Below are 15,686 nucleotides of genomic sequence, written 5' to 3'. Positions count from 1 at the left end.
TGACGTTAAATAATAAACTTTTAAATAATGTTTCCAATCATAAAAACTAATGTCAAAACATGTATAACATCATTTAGAATTCAGGATAAAATTGATGAAAATATAAATCATGACATCTAGTCTGTTTTTAGACAGTCCAATGAAGGCTCAAGTCGGCTTTGTGGCTCATTTTAGAGGCCTTATTTCCTTCTTTTGCCATGTCTAGAACCACTTTTCAAATCACTTCCAGCCTCATCATCTAGAGAGCACTGTCACAGCCCCGGGTTAAGTATCCACCAGCCATCCATTTAGATTTAGATTCAGCCATTGTCCTCTAAGAATGTTTGCCACAGCAAACGTTTCCTTTCCCATTAGCTTTCCCTTCACTTTTGCTTAATTATTGTCCTCTATGTTATGGTTAAACCAGGGTTCCTCCCCTAGCTTATACTTCATTTTTGTTCTTCTTTTTTTACATTTTTTTTCCATCTCTGGTGAGGGACTGCCCCAAGCCCTATAAAGGTTTATGGGAAACGCAGTCCCTTGCGGTTCATTTGAATGTGCTTTGGTGATTAAGGTGGGTATTAGCTCTAAGTATTGTGCTTGTTTTCTTCTGTTTCTATAGTCTATTTGACTTCTCTACACTGGTTTTGGGTTCTTCGTTTTGGATTTGTCAATTTGGAACTGTGTTTCTTAAGATTGCCTTTTAGGTAAATCATTTTGTCTGTTCTTGCTATTTTGAGTATTTTGCAATGTTTTTTTCAAGTTTGGAAATAATCCTTTCTTTCATAATGATTCTTTGTTTGCCTTTCTTGTACAAGCCAGTGGTTGATGGTTACCCCCTCCTTTGAGGGGTATTCAGATTTTTTTGGACTTTTTGAACCTAAAAAACTGTAGCTCAATAAAGACCTAGCATATGCCAAGGCCAGCCTAGGAATTAGGCAGGCTGCTTTTTAGAGTACTTTTTCTAGGTATGGTAGGGGGATTCAGGCCTGCTCCGTGGCTAATTTTTTGGGGCCTTGCACCACTTTTCCCATTTCTTGTGCTGGACACACAACTGTACTGCTATACTGAATATTTCTACACCTTTCCTTTTAGTTTTCCTTTAACCAGTACCACTTGGGGTGCTGTAACAGTCGTCATTTTGTTAGCTTTGTTCTGTTTCCCAACCTCCAGTCTGTAGAATATTTTTGCCAGTCCCAAGGATAAGTTAATACCAAGGTCATTTTTTTTAGTGTATGTGAAACACAACATGACACAATTTTCCATTTAGGTAACATTTAGAACAAAAAATGTTTCATGTTGGGTCTGGACACTCAAAACTCCAATGGGGAAATGTTAGTAAATCTAGACGATCAAAACTCTGAGATGGATGTGCAACTCCAAACTAAACTGTAAGGGGGAAAACTCTCAGATCTGATGTTAGTAAATCTGAACACTTGAAATGAAGAACAAGAACCCATACCTCCAATCTACTTTTAGTAAATTTGGACACTCCAAATAAAGAAGGATGACCCAAACTTCCAATCTAATGTTAGTAAATGTGGGCATCCAAAACGAAGAAGGAGGACTCATGCCTCCAGTCTAATATTAGTAAATAATGATGCTCAAAACTGCAAGGGAGAAAGGTCTCCAGTCTAATGTTAATAAATCTTGATGCTTGAAATGAAGAACGAATACCCACACCTCCAATCTAATTGTGGTAAATCTGGACACTCGAAACGCAGATGGAGGCCCCGCAACTTCAATCTAATGTTAGTAAATGTGGACTCTCGAAATGAAGAAGGAGGACTTGTGCCTCCAATGTAATATTAGTAAATCTCAACAACAACAACAACATGTTTTCATACAAAGTGCTTTACAAGATGAAGAAACAAAAGTTTAGGAAAAATAAAAACATAAAAGTAAGATTAGGCAATACTAAGTAACAAAGAATAAAGATACGATGACCAGAAGGACAGAAAAAAAAAACTCTAGGGGGTTGCAGAAAAAAAAACCAAAATCTACAGGGGTTCCGACGCCACGAGACCACCCAGCCCCCTGTAGGCATTCTACCTAACATAAATGATCTCAATCAGTCCTCATGGTTTTCAAGCTTAACATTGAAGAATTTGATGATGATGGTCCTGTGGACCTCTGGTCTTCAATCCATCAATGTAGGGACTGCATGTTGCTTTGATCAGGTGGTCATGGCACAGGAAAAAGAAAGTAGGGTTTAGTGCGGATTGCGGAGCCATTATAAAAACAATAATTAAATGCATATACAGAATATCAGGGTTACATTAAAATGAAGCTATAATAATGGCTTTTTAGCAGTTTTTTAAATTGCTCCACCATATTAGCCTGGCAAATTTCTATTGGTAAGCTATTCCAGATTTTAGGTGCATAATAGCAGAAGGCTGTCTCACCACTTCTTTTAAGTTTGGCTATTGGAATTATAATAAGACACTCATCTCAACACTTGAAACTGCAAGGGGGAATGCTTCCCGATCTAACATTAATAAATCTGGATGCTTGAAACAAAGAACGAGAACCCGTACCTCCTGTCTAATTTTAGTAAATCTGGACATTCAAAACAAAGAAGGGAGGACCCACGCCTCCAATCTAATATTAGTAAATGTTGACGCTCGAAACTGCAAGGGGGAAAGGCTGTTTAATCCAATGTTAGTAAATTTGGATGCTCAAAACGAAGGAGGAGAACCCATGTCTCCAATCTAATGTTAGTAAATCTTGATGCTCAAAACTGCAAGGTCCTTCCCTCTCCACTTTCCAAGCAAATGTTAATACATTGCAGCTCCATTGACAAATCAGACTTACAAAGAGTGAACTGCCACTTAATGTATTTCTACTTTAGGTACTGGTTGGACAAATTAGTATACAGATTAAATAAATGTATTATATTTTCATCTTCCCTGGTCCATGAAGATTTCTCAGTCTTCTGCCAGTCAGTAAGTCAAAAAATTGAAACCCAGTGCGGTAGAGTGCCCTGACACAGCCTTCATTTTAGATTTCCATTGGGCTTTGCAATCTAGTGGTAGCTGCCTCGGCTTCGTCTTTAGCATTCCTTCAGCCATCATCTTCTAGGGGGCACTGCCAGAGCCTTCCCTTTAGCTTTCTATCAGCCTTTATCCCCTAGGGAGAGCTGCCACTGCTTTTCCTTTAACTTTCCAGCAGTAGTGAATCAATAAAGACAGTAATTGAACACTCAATGGGACTAGAAAAGCCGTGTAACCACAAAGCACCCAGACATGTCTGATTTGATAAATGAAGTGGCATAGGTGGACCTGCATACATGTGGCTTGTTGTTGTGTGATGCCTTTCTTTATGTTGGCACAGAGTTTGCTTTCTCTAATGCAAGCAGGTGACTCTGCCTGTTAGTGTTGGCCAAGGCACCATGTTTACCCAGCAATGAGGGGAGGAGGGTGGGAGTGAGGGAGCCTTCTGCTTTTACAGATGAAGCCGGAAGCCATGATTCAATCTTTCCATAATATTAATTGAAAGAAGCATGCCAATCAAAATTTCAGCTCGGGGTCAACTTTATAGCTCCCCACCTGCTTGAGCCAGCTCTTTGTCCAAAGTGAGTGTGGGTATCATTTCTTCGCATGGGGGGGGGTATGGTCTGGGGTGGAGATTGACTCCCATAAATGATTCAGCCAATGTCCTGTTTGGCTTGGCTGAGGCAAGGGTGACAGCATCAGTTGTTTATTCAGACTTGTCCTGAACCTTCTTATGGTGCGGCCAAGTATATAGCCTGCAGAAGTGGTGAGGGTCCTCAACTCTTTTTCTTTTAACATCTCTGGGGGTATCTGTTTGGGTCTTTAATTTGTTTCTGCTAAAAGTGACATAGAAAGCCTTATGGTGCTGACTAATTTTGGGACCAATGGCGATCTGATGCAGATAAAAGAAATTGGCTTTTTTTTTGCGCATCCTTTACATTAAAAACAGGCTGATTAGTGTAATAAGCACAGCCAGCTTTGGTTCATTATTCCTCTCAAAATGTGCTATATATGATGCAGACAACTTGATGTTGATGTTTTTCTTTAAAGGTGAGTGATAGGTGGTGACTTCATGGTACACTGAAAATAAGTTTATATTACAATCTATTAGAGAGAGAGATGAGCACAGGAAGCAAAAAAAAGTGTAAAGCAAAATGGTCAAAACAGGCTCGTGTGCTGCCTTGCTGAGTTCTAGGTCTTGTGTCTCTGCCAGTGTGGTGGGATGGCATACCCACTTGCCCACCTAACAAATACACAGAGAGTCTCCCCTCCGTACTCCAGTTCCTATCTTTCTCTCTATCTAAACCTTCTTTTTGTTGCCTGCTGAGCTTCCATCCCAACTTACCCATGGACTCAAGATTCATTTTGCCTCTGGGTTTGAGGTAACCTTAAATCTCCTTGTTGATGTGAATCTTATTATTTATGCATCGCTTGAAATTAATATTCCTTTTTTACACTATTATTTAATTATTTTTATGTTTATGTCGGTATAATTACGCCACCATTTTGAGAGCTTTTTTTACATAAGAAAGGAGGAAAGGAACAGAGAACAGAATGACAGAGCACGATGTAGAAAGACAGAGCAAGGAGCCATAAATCCAATGCACAAACTGAAAGACTAAACCCAGGGACATGTGAGAAAATAAACAAAGTGACTTTTGAAGCCAGGGAAATTTGTCATTGTATTATAGTGAAGTTTGTGAGACTTACCAAGTACATATATCAGGTTCATCTACTTTCGCCCTTGAAGATTAACACACACACATACACATAGTGATCCTAGCCAGATAACGTCTCGAGTGATGCCAATAGACAATCACACCACAATATTCTGCATGAGATTCTCTACACAGGGAATGAGTATCACCAGCTCTAACAAACACGCGGTTGTCCTCGTGACACACATAAAAGCACAAATGTTTTGGTTATTTGTCAGTTATCATCCAAACAATGTCTTACTTTTACTGCAGTTGTTCTAATTATTAAGGAGTGACCTCAGTAGCCTCGTTACTTTGGCCAAAAATGTAGCAATTTTAACTCACACCTGAAGCCCTCTTATTATTTCAATCACTCTAAATAAAAAACTATAGAAAATATAAAAGTGGTAATAAAATAATGTGGTATTTATTATCATAAAATAATATAAAATAGAAGACAATATAATAGAAAATAAAATAAATAGCAAAATCTGGATATAAACTGTCTTAGAAAAGCTTCCTGAAATGTCAAGGAGTGGATGTTGTCCTGGGCAGCTTTAGATTTAGCGATAGGTGTTATTTATAGTTTACGTTTTCCGATATTTAATGTCTCACATATCTTGATCGCTTCCTATGTCTTTGCCTTTCTGTCCTCACCAGGGTTGCCAGATTTCCAAAAATTCTTAAACTAAGGAATAAAATAATAAATGTATGTTCGTGACATTTGCGTCACCATTTCATTATACTTACTGATGAATGGCCATGGTCATATTGTTTACTGGTGGTTAAGACAGTTGGTACTATATGACTGGAGCTGACACAAGTGTGACATTATCACACAATGACTATTTAAGATGGCAGTACAGTTACTAGAGTATTGTAGACAACCTTTTATACGCAGTTTTTTTTTCCTGCATGTTTTAGAGTTTTGAAAAATGAGGAATACATTTCTGACATCATTTTACGTTTTGGTTTGAATTTAAAAGTAGATTTTTGTTATCATCTTGGTTTTCTTTATGTATGCGATACTGTTTTGACAATCATGTGACCTCTGTTGTCACATGATGCAATGGACGTTACTCTATAAAAATGACAGCATTCACAATACACATTATGCCTTGGTGGGCAAAAAAACTTCAAAAGAATGTTTACTGTCAGCTTATTTCCCAAGTTGGTCCAAATGGTAGGATTTGAGTTTCAACTTTCACTTTATCTTTGACTCTTCAGCATTGACTTTTCCTTTGGTTCTTGGTAGCCTGTATCCAGCAGTGGCGCTCTTTCTCCCCTGGGATGTGTTTGTTGATGCAGAATTGACTAGAGCCAATACAATCCCTTTTCTACACATAAGTGGAAAATAATTACAAGAGATAAGTATGGTACTGAAAGAGATATATGTATTTAATTTGCTTTAAAATATAACATTCATTCCCAGAATATTATGTGTAATCCTGTATACATACAGGTGCTGGTCATAAAATTAGAATATCATGACAAAGTTGATTTATTTCAGTAATTCCATTCAAAAAGTGAAACTTGTATATTAGATTCATTCATTACACACAGACTGATGTATTTCAAATGTGTATTTCTTTTAATGTTGATGATTATAACTGACAACTAATGAAAGTCCCAAATTCAGTATCTTGGAAAATTAGAATATCAATTAAGACCAATGCAAAAAAAGGATTTTTAGAAATGTTGGCCAACTGAAAGGTATGAACATGAAAAGTATGAGCATGTACAGCACTCAATATTTAGTTGGGGCTCCTTTGGCCTGGATTACTGCAGCAATGCGGCGTGGCATGGAGTCGATCGGTCTGTGGCACTGCTCAGGTGTTATGAGAGCCCATGTTGCTCTGATAGTGGCCTTCAGCTCTTCTGAATTGTTGGTTCTGGCGTATTGCATCTTCCTCTTCACAATACCCCAAAGATTTTCTATGGGGTTAAGGTCAGGCAAGTTTGCTGGCCAATCAAGAACAGGGATACCATGGTCCTTAAACCAGGTACTGGTAGCTTTGGCACTGTGTGCAGGGGCCAGGTCCTGTTGAAAAATGAAATCTGCATCTCCATAAAGTTCGTCAGCAGCAGGAAGCATGAAGTGCTCTAAAACTTCCTGGTAGACGGCTGCGTTGACCTTGGACCTCAGAAAACACAATGGACCAACACCAGCAGATGACATGGCACCCCAAACCATCACTGACTGTGGAAACTTTACACTGGACCTCACGCAACGTGGATTCTGTGCCTCTCCTCTCTTCCTCCAGATTCTGGGACCTTGATTTCCAAAGGAAATGCAAAATTTACTTTCATCAGAGAACATAACTTTGGACCACTCAGCAGCAGTCCAGTCCTTTTTGTCTTTAGCCCAGGCGAGATGCTTCTGACGCTGTCTCTTGTTCAAGAGTGGCTTGACACAAGGAATGCGACAGCTGAAACCCATGTCTTGCATACGTTTGTGTGTGGTGGTTCTTGAAGAACTGACTCCAGCTGCAGTCCACTCTTTGTGAATCTCCCCCACATTTTTAAATGGGTTTTGTTTCACAATCCTCTCCAGGGTGCGGTTATCCCTATTGCTTGTACACTTTTTTCTACCACATCTTGTCCTTCCCTTCGCCTCTCTATTAATGTGCTTGGACACAGAGCTCTGTGAACAGCCAGCCTCTTTAGCAATGACCTTTTGTGTCTTGCCCTCCTTGTGCAAGGTGTCAATGGTCATCTTTTGGACAACTGTCAAGTCAGCAGTCTTCCTCATGATTGTGTAGCCTACAGAACTAGACTGAGAGACCATTTAAAGGCTTTTGCAGGTGTTTTGAGTTAATTAGCTGATTAGAGTGTGGCACCAGGTGTCTTCAATATTGAACCTTTTCACAATATTCTAATTTTTTGAGATACTGAATTTGGGACTTTCATTAGTTGTCAGTTATAATCATCAACATTAAAAGAAATAAACATTTGATTAAACATCAGTCTGTGTGTAATGAATGAAGCTAATATACAAGTTTCACTTTTTGAATGGAATTACTGAAATAAATCAACTTTGTCATGATATTCTAATTTTATGACCGGCACCTGTACATATTCAGGCTGGAGAGAAGCAAAGGGCTATCCCAGCCAAGTGGGAGAATGCTGACACACATCCATGAGAAATGTTGGTGGCAGAGTCAAATGCTTTTGACGTCGTTCTGGATTCTTGTCATTATAAACACGCACATAATTACATATTCATAGAATTCATGTCAGATATGGGTGACTACCAGAAGAACTGGCTGGTTATTCATACCTTCACAGATTCTGGGTTTTAAACCATATTGGTCAAGCAGATCTCAGCACCTTTTAAAATAACCTGCTTGTGTCCATAACATGTTTTCTGCCTGTTTCCAAACCTGACTTACAGCTGTCATTTGTCACTCTCCCTGTCAGTCTCTCTCTCTCTCAGCTGAATTGAATTACATTTGGCACAAATGACCATCTTGCTACATAGCACTGGTTTAGTTTTGTTATTACACTTCTGACTCTTGCTTTTCCTGATCACGTCTTTGTTATTGTTATCATTTTTTCTTGCTCATAATTATCTCTGGACACTTCAACGTGTGCATAACACTTAGCTTTTGGTCAAATTTCTGGACAACTTCTGTGCATGTTTATTATGGCTTTCTTGATAGTAGCGTGTCTTTTGACTTTCTCTGTCTTCCAAGTTACAAATTGGTTCTCATCCTCAGACTTTGTTCATTGCTTATTCTGATCATTTGGTTATCGAACACTCACTTACCCTTTTTCCAAATATTCTCTTTTCTTTTCCTGATCTGATACTTTACAATATGACATTCTTCATGTTGCCTACCATTCTGTACATGTCACATGTTGGATTATTTCCGGACAAACCTCAGAATTATTTCCAGGATCAGGATAGATCTGTAAAATCTGGGGTCACCAAGCCATTGTAACTGCTGATGCCTCCAAAACTACTGCACTCCTGAGCATTTTATCGTGCCTTTGAGGGAGCCCCTGGGCTACATGGTCTCATTCCTTCCAATCTGGGACCATGTGATGCCACCTAAAAGGCTAAGATAAAGTCAAAATGTTGACACTTCTCTGTGCTTGGAACTGTTTGCTGCCCCCTGTTGGTCATGAGTTATTCTTACCTCTAGTCAACAATCATGGCCCTGCTTAGTGGATGTCATCATGATTTATTTTGTGTTATTATAGTGTCTTATTTTCTTCAGTTCCCTTGTACATTTTGGGGGGTCACAAGTCATTCATGACATTAGTTTTTTTGTCTTTGATTGATATAATCATTATAATTAGTTTGTGTCTTTCTGCCATTTTGTTGATTCAAGGGATTTACTGGTTTTACATGTTTTTGTAGTGGTTCCTAGAGGCAACATCAAGGGTACACAGACATCACAGGTCAAGGGCTATCAAGATCAGCTTCATGAATCCATTGATTGTACAATTTTGCGGAATTTCAAAAGAAAAAAAGTGCATTTGTGTGTTTCAAGTCTTCAAATCTTTCGTTTAATTCCAGTTTAAACTATAAATTGGGGTTATGTTTTAGGTTTAGATGCTAGGTTTTCAGTGCTTTCAATTTCAACATTTCCATTGTTAAGACTTCCATTTATCTCCCAGTCTTGCCGTTTCACTTACTGTGTACCTTTCATTGGCATAACTTGGGGCAAACGTACCTGTCACTTGCTGAGTTGCCTGCCTTACAGCATTCTGGAAGAATGCAGCATGTCTACACACAGGTCATATCTTTCTTTTGCTGACATTTGCTGATACTCTTGAATATTGCCCTTCTGGGGCACCCTTCACACACACAAGTCAGCACCCACACTGGCATGAACAGGGCCTCACTAGCTGCCAGTGTGTCTCTTTTCTCCCTCTTTCACTTGTTAGAGGCTGTTTACAAAGCAGATCAACCAGGTGCACCTAAGGATTTAAAGACATGTCTACTCTGACAGACTCAGAGTATTAAACCGATTTAGTCTTGAGCAGAGGAGACGGTGTGGAGACCTGATACACATTTTCAAAATCCTCAAAGTTATCTATAAAGTAGATCCAGTGGAATTGTTTCAACATAACTGTGAATCAGGCACTTGAAGACATCAGTGGAAATTAAAGGGTGGGTTGGGGGGGGGGATGGGGGGGGGTGCATTTAGGACTGAAGCCAGGAAACATTTCTTTATGCAAAGAGTTGTGGGAATTGGAACAGACTACCCAGACATGGAGTTGAAGCAGAACCCTTGACAACCTGTAAGAAGTACCTGGTTGAGATTTGGGACAGCTTAAGTATAAGTTAAATAAATGAGCCTGATGGACTGAATGGTCTCCATTCAATTGTCAAACTTCTTATATTCTTATGTCTACTGAAATTCAATTTGTTGTTACCACCCTCACGAAGGAGGCAACTTGACTTGTTTACAGTTTAAATTGTAAATTACAATTAGATAAGAAGACCTTAACAAAGGCTTCTTTGGTCTTACACTTATAAAGTATCAATAAAGTGTTGATTCATCTTTGCAATGTAGCCTACTAAAATAAATTCACTTTGGAAAGGTCAGAGGTGGCAAAAATGAGGCACATTTTTCTTGATATTGCTTCTTTCAGTGTAAGATCTGTGATTCCTTCATATTCACATGAAGTCATTTTACCAGAGTATCGGCTCTTAATATGCCACACTGCAAAGAGATTAATAACCACTTTACTGATGCTTTGTAATTGTTATCAAGGCCTAAAGAAGCCTTTCTTAAGCTCTTGTTGCATAAAAGTATATGCAGTTTTGCAGTGCCTAAACGAAAGTACCTAATAATAATAATGAAGATGAAATGATAGATGAAGAAATTGTAAAATTGTGAATTTCCCATCGGGATTAATAAAGTATCTATCTATCTATCTATCTATCTAAAAAAAAAAATAAACAAGGCAAATAAAGTTTGCTACCAAATTAACAACACCTTAATAGGGAAGAAAGAATTAAGCAAGAAAGTGAAGATGTATTTATTGTATATAAAAATGTAGCAACAATACTATACAGAATTTTGGGTGAAACTGAATGTGCAAACATCTCAAATAACAGCAGGTGAAATGAAGTGTTGAGGCGGAGTGATAGGTAAAACAAAAAAAAATAATATATAAAAATAATCTCTTTATTATAAAAGAAAATCTTAAAACAAGACTATTGCCAAGAGATTTTTTCAAATCCCGCCCTCCTCTCAACCATTTACGGTTAATGGCCCATACCCACGGTCCTCTCACCTCTCATTCGTGTGAATGCTTTTGTCAGACACAGTTCCTGCGCTCTCAGCTCTTATGAATTTTTAAATTTTCCTCACTTTAAGTTCCCAATAAAAAAAAACATATTATGTCCAAATCTTATTGAAGAATTTCATCCCGAAGGGTTATCAACAGAAGAAATGAGTATATCACGGGCAATCCTAGCACGAGAAACAATGAAGTCAAATGAATGAATGCGAAAATTGTCGATCGGTTACACAGCAGATTGGTTAAATGCGTATCAGTAGACTATGCTGAAACAGTTGGTGGTGATTGTGCGGAAGATGAAAACATCAACTTACAATATCCTGTAGAATATCTACAACCGTTAACACTGTCTGGTCTTCCACAGGCCGAATTACTGTTGAAAGAAGGATGTATCGTAATGTTATTGTGAAATTTATGTCTGAGTGATGGGCTATGCAATAGGACAAGATTAGTTGTATTCAAAATTGGTCGAACAATTCTGACATGTAAAATTTTAACAGGGTGACAACAAAGGTAATGTAGTGCATCTTCCGCAGAAAACATCAGACACCAAAGGAGATCATGATATGCCATTCGTATTAAAACGTTTACAGTTTCCCGTTAGAATAGCTTTTGCTATGACAATTAATAATCACAGGGACAAACATTCGAAAAAGTCGGTTTATTTATTAGAGAGAAAGAAACGATATTCACTCACGGGCAGTTATATGTTGTGTTGTCATGATGTAACTCCAAACATGGAATCAAAATTCACTGCGATATTGACGAAAAGTTAATTCCAAACATTGTATTTTACTGAAGTTTTACAATAAAAGTGTAAGTTTAAAAAGTATTTTCATGTTAATTTCAAAGCCAAACAGAACAAAAACGTATAACCCAATGAATACCACTAACGTAACATGAAACATAATTTTCTTTCAATTTATTACGTTTTACCCTTTTTTAATATGGTTAATTACTCACTGTAATGTAAAATAGTTAGTTCTGTTATGCAAATGTAACAATTCCCATGAAAATAACAATCTGTTTAAATTGTACATCTGCTTCCCCATATGTGAGTGGCAGAGCCACGAAGTGACTAGCACATAGCACCCGCACGGGGGTTGGTGAGCGAAGTGAGCAGGAGGCAGAGCTCCCGAGTCTTTGAAAAAATAGAAATGCAACCAATCATAGAAATCACAGAAATAAATTTGCTACAGTGGCATAGACCAGAGGTGGCCAACTCCGATCCCAGAGAGCTACAGTGGCTACAGGTTTTTGTTCCATCCCATTTACTTAATTAGAAGTCAATCCTCACCAATAAAAGATCTTATTTAATTTCATACCTTGTTAGTGTCTTAACTCTGCTATGTCAGTACATTCTTAAATCATAGATTTGTTTTTCCCTTCTAATAATTCATGTATCATCCAAGTGATTTGAAACCTAAAACGGATAAGTAATTTTCCGTTCTTCACTTTCTCTTCAGTTTCCTTCTGAGTACTTAATTAAACTAAATAGTGAATAATGAATAAATACGGTTGGAAATGGAGACAAGCTGGATAGAACTGCTGGTTCCTTTGTCATTTGCATCTTATTGCTAATAAGAAACAGTTAAAACAATGAATACAGCTGTTTAAGACTAAAATAAGCACTTAAGAGATCAAAATCTTAACAAGTGAGACAACTAAAATGAAGTAGAAAAATATAACTTGATTTCTCCGATATAATGATTTCTCATGAAGCAATTAGGTTGGAACAAAAATCTGAAGCCACTGCGGCTGACTGCATTCAGCCCCATCATGCTCTTTGTTTTAACTTATAATTGAGTGCCCACCAGCTGCAGGACTCATGACCTAAACTGTGTCTTAGAGATCCATTTTTAAATGACGCAGTAATTTCTGGCTTTCATTTGTAACCAGTGCTCTCAATGAACTCGTCTGACATAGTAATTGACCAATGGGGATCCATGCAGAATGGAACCATTGTGATGTTATAATCCATTAGATAAATAACTCTTTTTCCTAAAATACAAACTAGTGCTACTCTTCTTATACACCATTGATTGAGCAAGCCGAGACAGACACTTTTGTATGGGGGCTGCTAACTTATAAAATGTCATTTGTTTATTTCTTCCCTTGTAGGAGGTGCAAGTTAACTACAAGCGTTTCATTGACCTCACCGACTGTGGCCTGCACTCTGATTACTTGCTGAAGCTACGCACCTTGGGCAAACCTCCAGGGATGGCTGACCAGGCTGTGCAGACTGATGCCGGACAGAGGAACCTGATCAAGGCCCCTTCGGATCGGATCATTTAGGGCACTTCAGAGTTTTATTTTATTCATCCATTACTATGGGAATGTTTTCCGTTATCTTGTAATGACTGCTGTTGACACTCGGAAGAATAAATTCAGTGTCTCTCAGATCTTGGCTGGAAATAAAGGTTGTAAGGACCTCAAACTATCCTGAAGTCCACCAAGTTACCGAATCTTTAGAGGAGTCTATGACTCCACAGATACCCCAGTTGCTTTGGCCTGAACTGCACAGCCCGTTATTGATATACTTTGTTATGTGGGTTCACATATAATGTGTGAAGTACCTATTGCGATAACCATGTCTGTCTGTCTGTCCGCTTGAAATGACTTGAAATATGTTGAGACAGTTTAATTTTCTTTAACTGTAAATGTTACTGGAACTGCTGCTGTGTTTCTGTAATGTAAATTTAAAGGTTTCTGAAACTGCTCCGGGCCTTTTTTAAACTTGTGGAATTGAGCTGAAAAGCCTTTTTCATTTAATTGTCAATGATGTTCAGATATGATGTTTAGATCATTGTACCCAATGTATGCTACAGTAACCCACCCTTTCCTTTTGGCCACTTGTCTTTGACAAGTTACATGTTTCGTCTAGGGTTACATGATGTCCAGTTTAACACTGTGTACCTTGGGACACACAACCTGCCTATCATTTGAAAATATGTAGACATGTGGACAGGGTAAAAAAAACATTCTTGTAATGTATTAGATGAAGTTTTTCTTATTTTGAATGCTTTGGGTGTGACTAGTATGTTCTATTGTTAGTCTGCTGTATAAAGATATGCATGTGTTGGTTTACATGGCAGTCTGCACTGTGAGGTAATCAAAGATGAAGAAGTACCTCTTCTTCATCAATTGCTAAAAGCAGGTACTATAATTTTATCATATTTTTAAATGTTATGGTGTCCAGGACATAACAGTTTCAGCCCTTGCTAATCAAACAAAATGTAGAGAATGTCTAAATTTAGATTTTGGTTTACTATACTTCTCAGATACTGACATACAGCAGCCATACTACATGCACTTCAGAAGGGGTCATCCACCTAAAGCTAAGCATGTCTGAGCCCAGTCAGTACTTGGATGGGAGACCATCTTGGAAAAGCTTGGGTTGCTGCTGGAAGAGGTGCTGGTGAGCCAGCAGGGAGTGCTTACCCTGCAGTCCGAGTGTGGATCCCAATGCCTCAGTGTAATGATAGGGTCACTGTGCTGTAAAAATGGTGCCATTTTTAAATGTAAAACCGAGGTTCTGACTCTCTGTGGTCATAAAAGATCACTGGACATCCTTCAGAGAGAACAGAGTGTATCCCGATGTCCTGACTAAATTGCCCTTAATGGCCTAGTCATTCTGGCCCCTAATCATCCCGTCTTTAACTGTCCATCTCACTCTCACTACCTAATGTATGGTGAGTGTACTGGCACAAAAATAGCTGCTGCTGCATGATCCAGGTGGATGCTACACATTGCTGCTGGTTAAAGTGGCTCCCTTCTCACTAAAAAGTGCTTAGAGTAATGAGAAAAACACTTCAGAAAAGAACAGAATTATTACTTTTATTATACTAGTGTAGTGAACAGTGCTAATGGAGCTTCACAAGTTCAGAGAGCTTGGATCAGTTTATAATATACTAGCAAAATACCCGCGCTTCACAGCGGCGAAGTACTGCTTTAAAATTTGTATTAAGAAGAAAAGTAAACCTTTTTAAACTGAGGGAAAATATGCCAATAATTATTTGTTAAGGATCTCTTTGTAAACCACGTTGTCAGTTCGGCCCTCCGGTTGTAATATGACCAAGCTGTGCACTGAGCTTACTCTTGAGCATGCAACGTATAGTTGGGCATGTGAAAAGCAATCTTGCCTCAAATCAATGCCAATCTTTTGTAGGGTCTGTCCCTGAGACTTATTAATTGTCATTGCATTAGCAGAGCCTTACTGGAAATTGGAGGCATTTGAATTGAAATGGGTTTCATCGATAACTTCACATCCAGCTTTAGAGAGTTTAAACATTCATAAACATCAAAGTGTCCACTACTCAAATCGTCACCTGTGAATCTAAGATGTTTAAGAGGCATTGGCGGTTGTCCAAAGGTATAAAATATTTGGCCATTTTGGTACACTTGAAAGTGACAACCGAACAAATCAGTGGCAGCCATCAACTCACATGCAGAACCATAGGTGAAGGGCTTAAGCATTTCACTCTTATAGTGCTCCTGTGTAGTATAATTATCTCCTGTACCGTCATCAGTCCACACCTTGAACCTGTCACAGTCATTCAATACATAAGACACAATGTTCCTCCGGATATCATGAGTGAGCCTGATATGGCCGTGCAATATGTAACACAGAAAATGGAAAAGGCAGTCGCCATCTCCGGGCATGGAAACCACTCAGTAAGTGACAGTTCTTTGATCGATGGTGATCACCTCGATAGACATGTTAATGGGGGTACGGTTGGAACGATAAAGGAAATGG

The 15,686-nt window shown here is 38.5% G+C and overlaps 1 protein-coding gene across 1 annotated transcript in view; it reads left to right on the top strand.

Moving 5' to 3' along the window:
- si:dkey-111f13.5 (uncharacterized) overlaps positions 1–15,074 on the top strand; it is a 57,414-nt gene extending 42,340 nt beyond the window's left edge. Inside the window, exon 6 of the mRNA XM_028796204.2 lies at positions 13,052–15,074. Within this exon, the coding sequence (XP_028652037.2) occupies positions 13,052–13,225 (174 nt within the window). The 3' untranslated portion in view covers positions 13,226–15,074. The remainder of the gene's footprint in view (positions 1–13,051) is intronic.
- Positions 15,075–15,686: the final 612 nt, after the last annotated feature.

The sequence above is a fragment of the Erpetoichthys calabaricus genome, chromosome 3, assembly GCF_900747795.2.
Source record: "Erpetoichthys calabaricus chromosome 3, fErpCal1.3, whole genome shotgun sequence".
In the NCBI taxonomy this organism is placed as follows: domain Eukaryota; kingdom Metazoa; phylum Chordata; class Cladistia; order Polypteriformes; family Polypteridae; genus Erpetoichthys; species Erpetoichthys calabaricus.
Note: the sequence above shows the minus strand (reverse complement) of the source record. Positions and strands in the feature narration are given on the sequence as shown.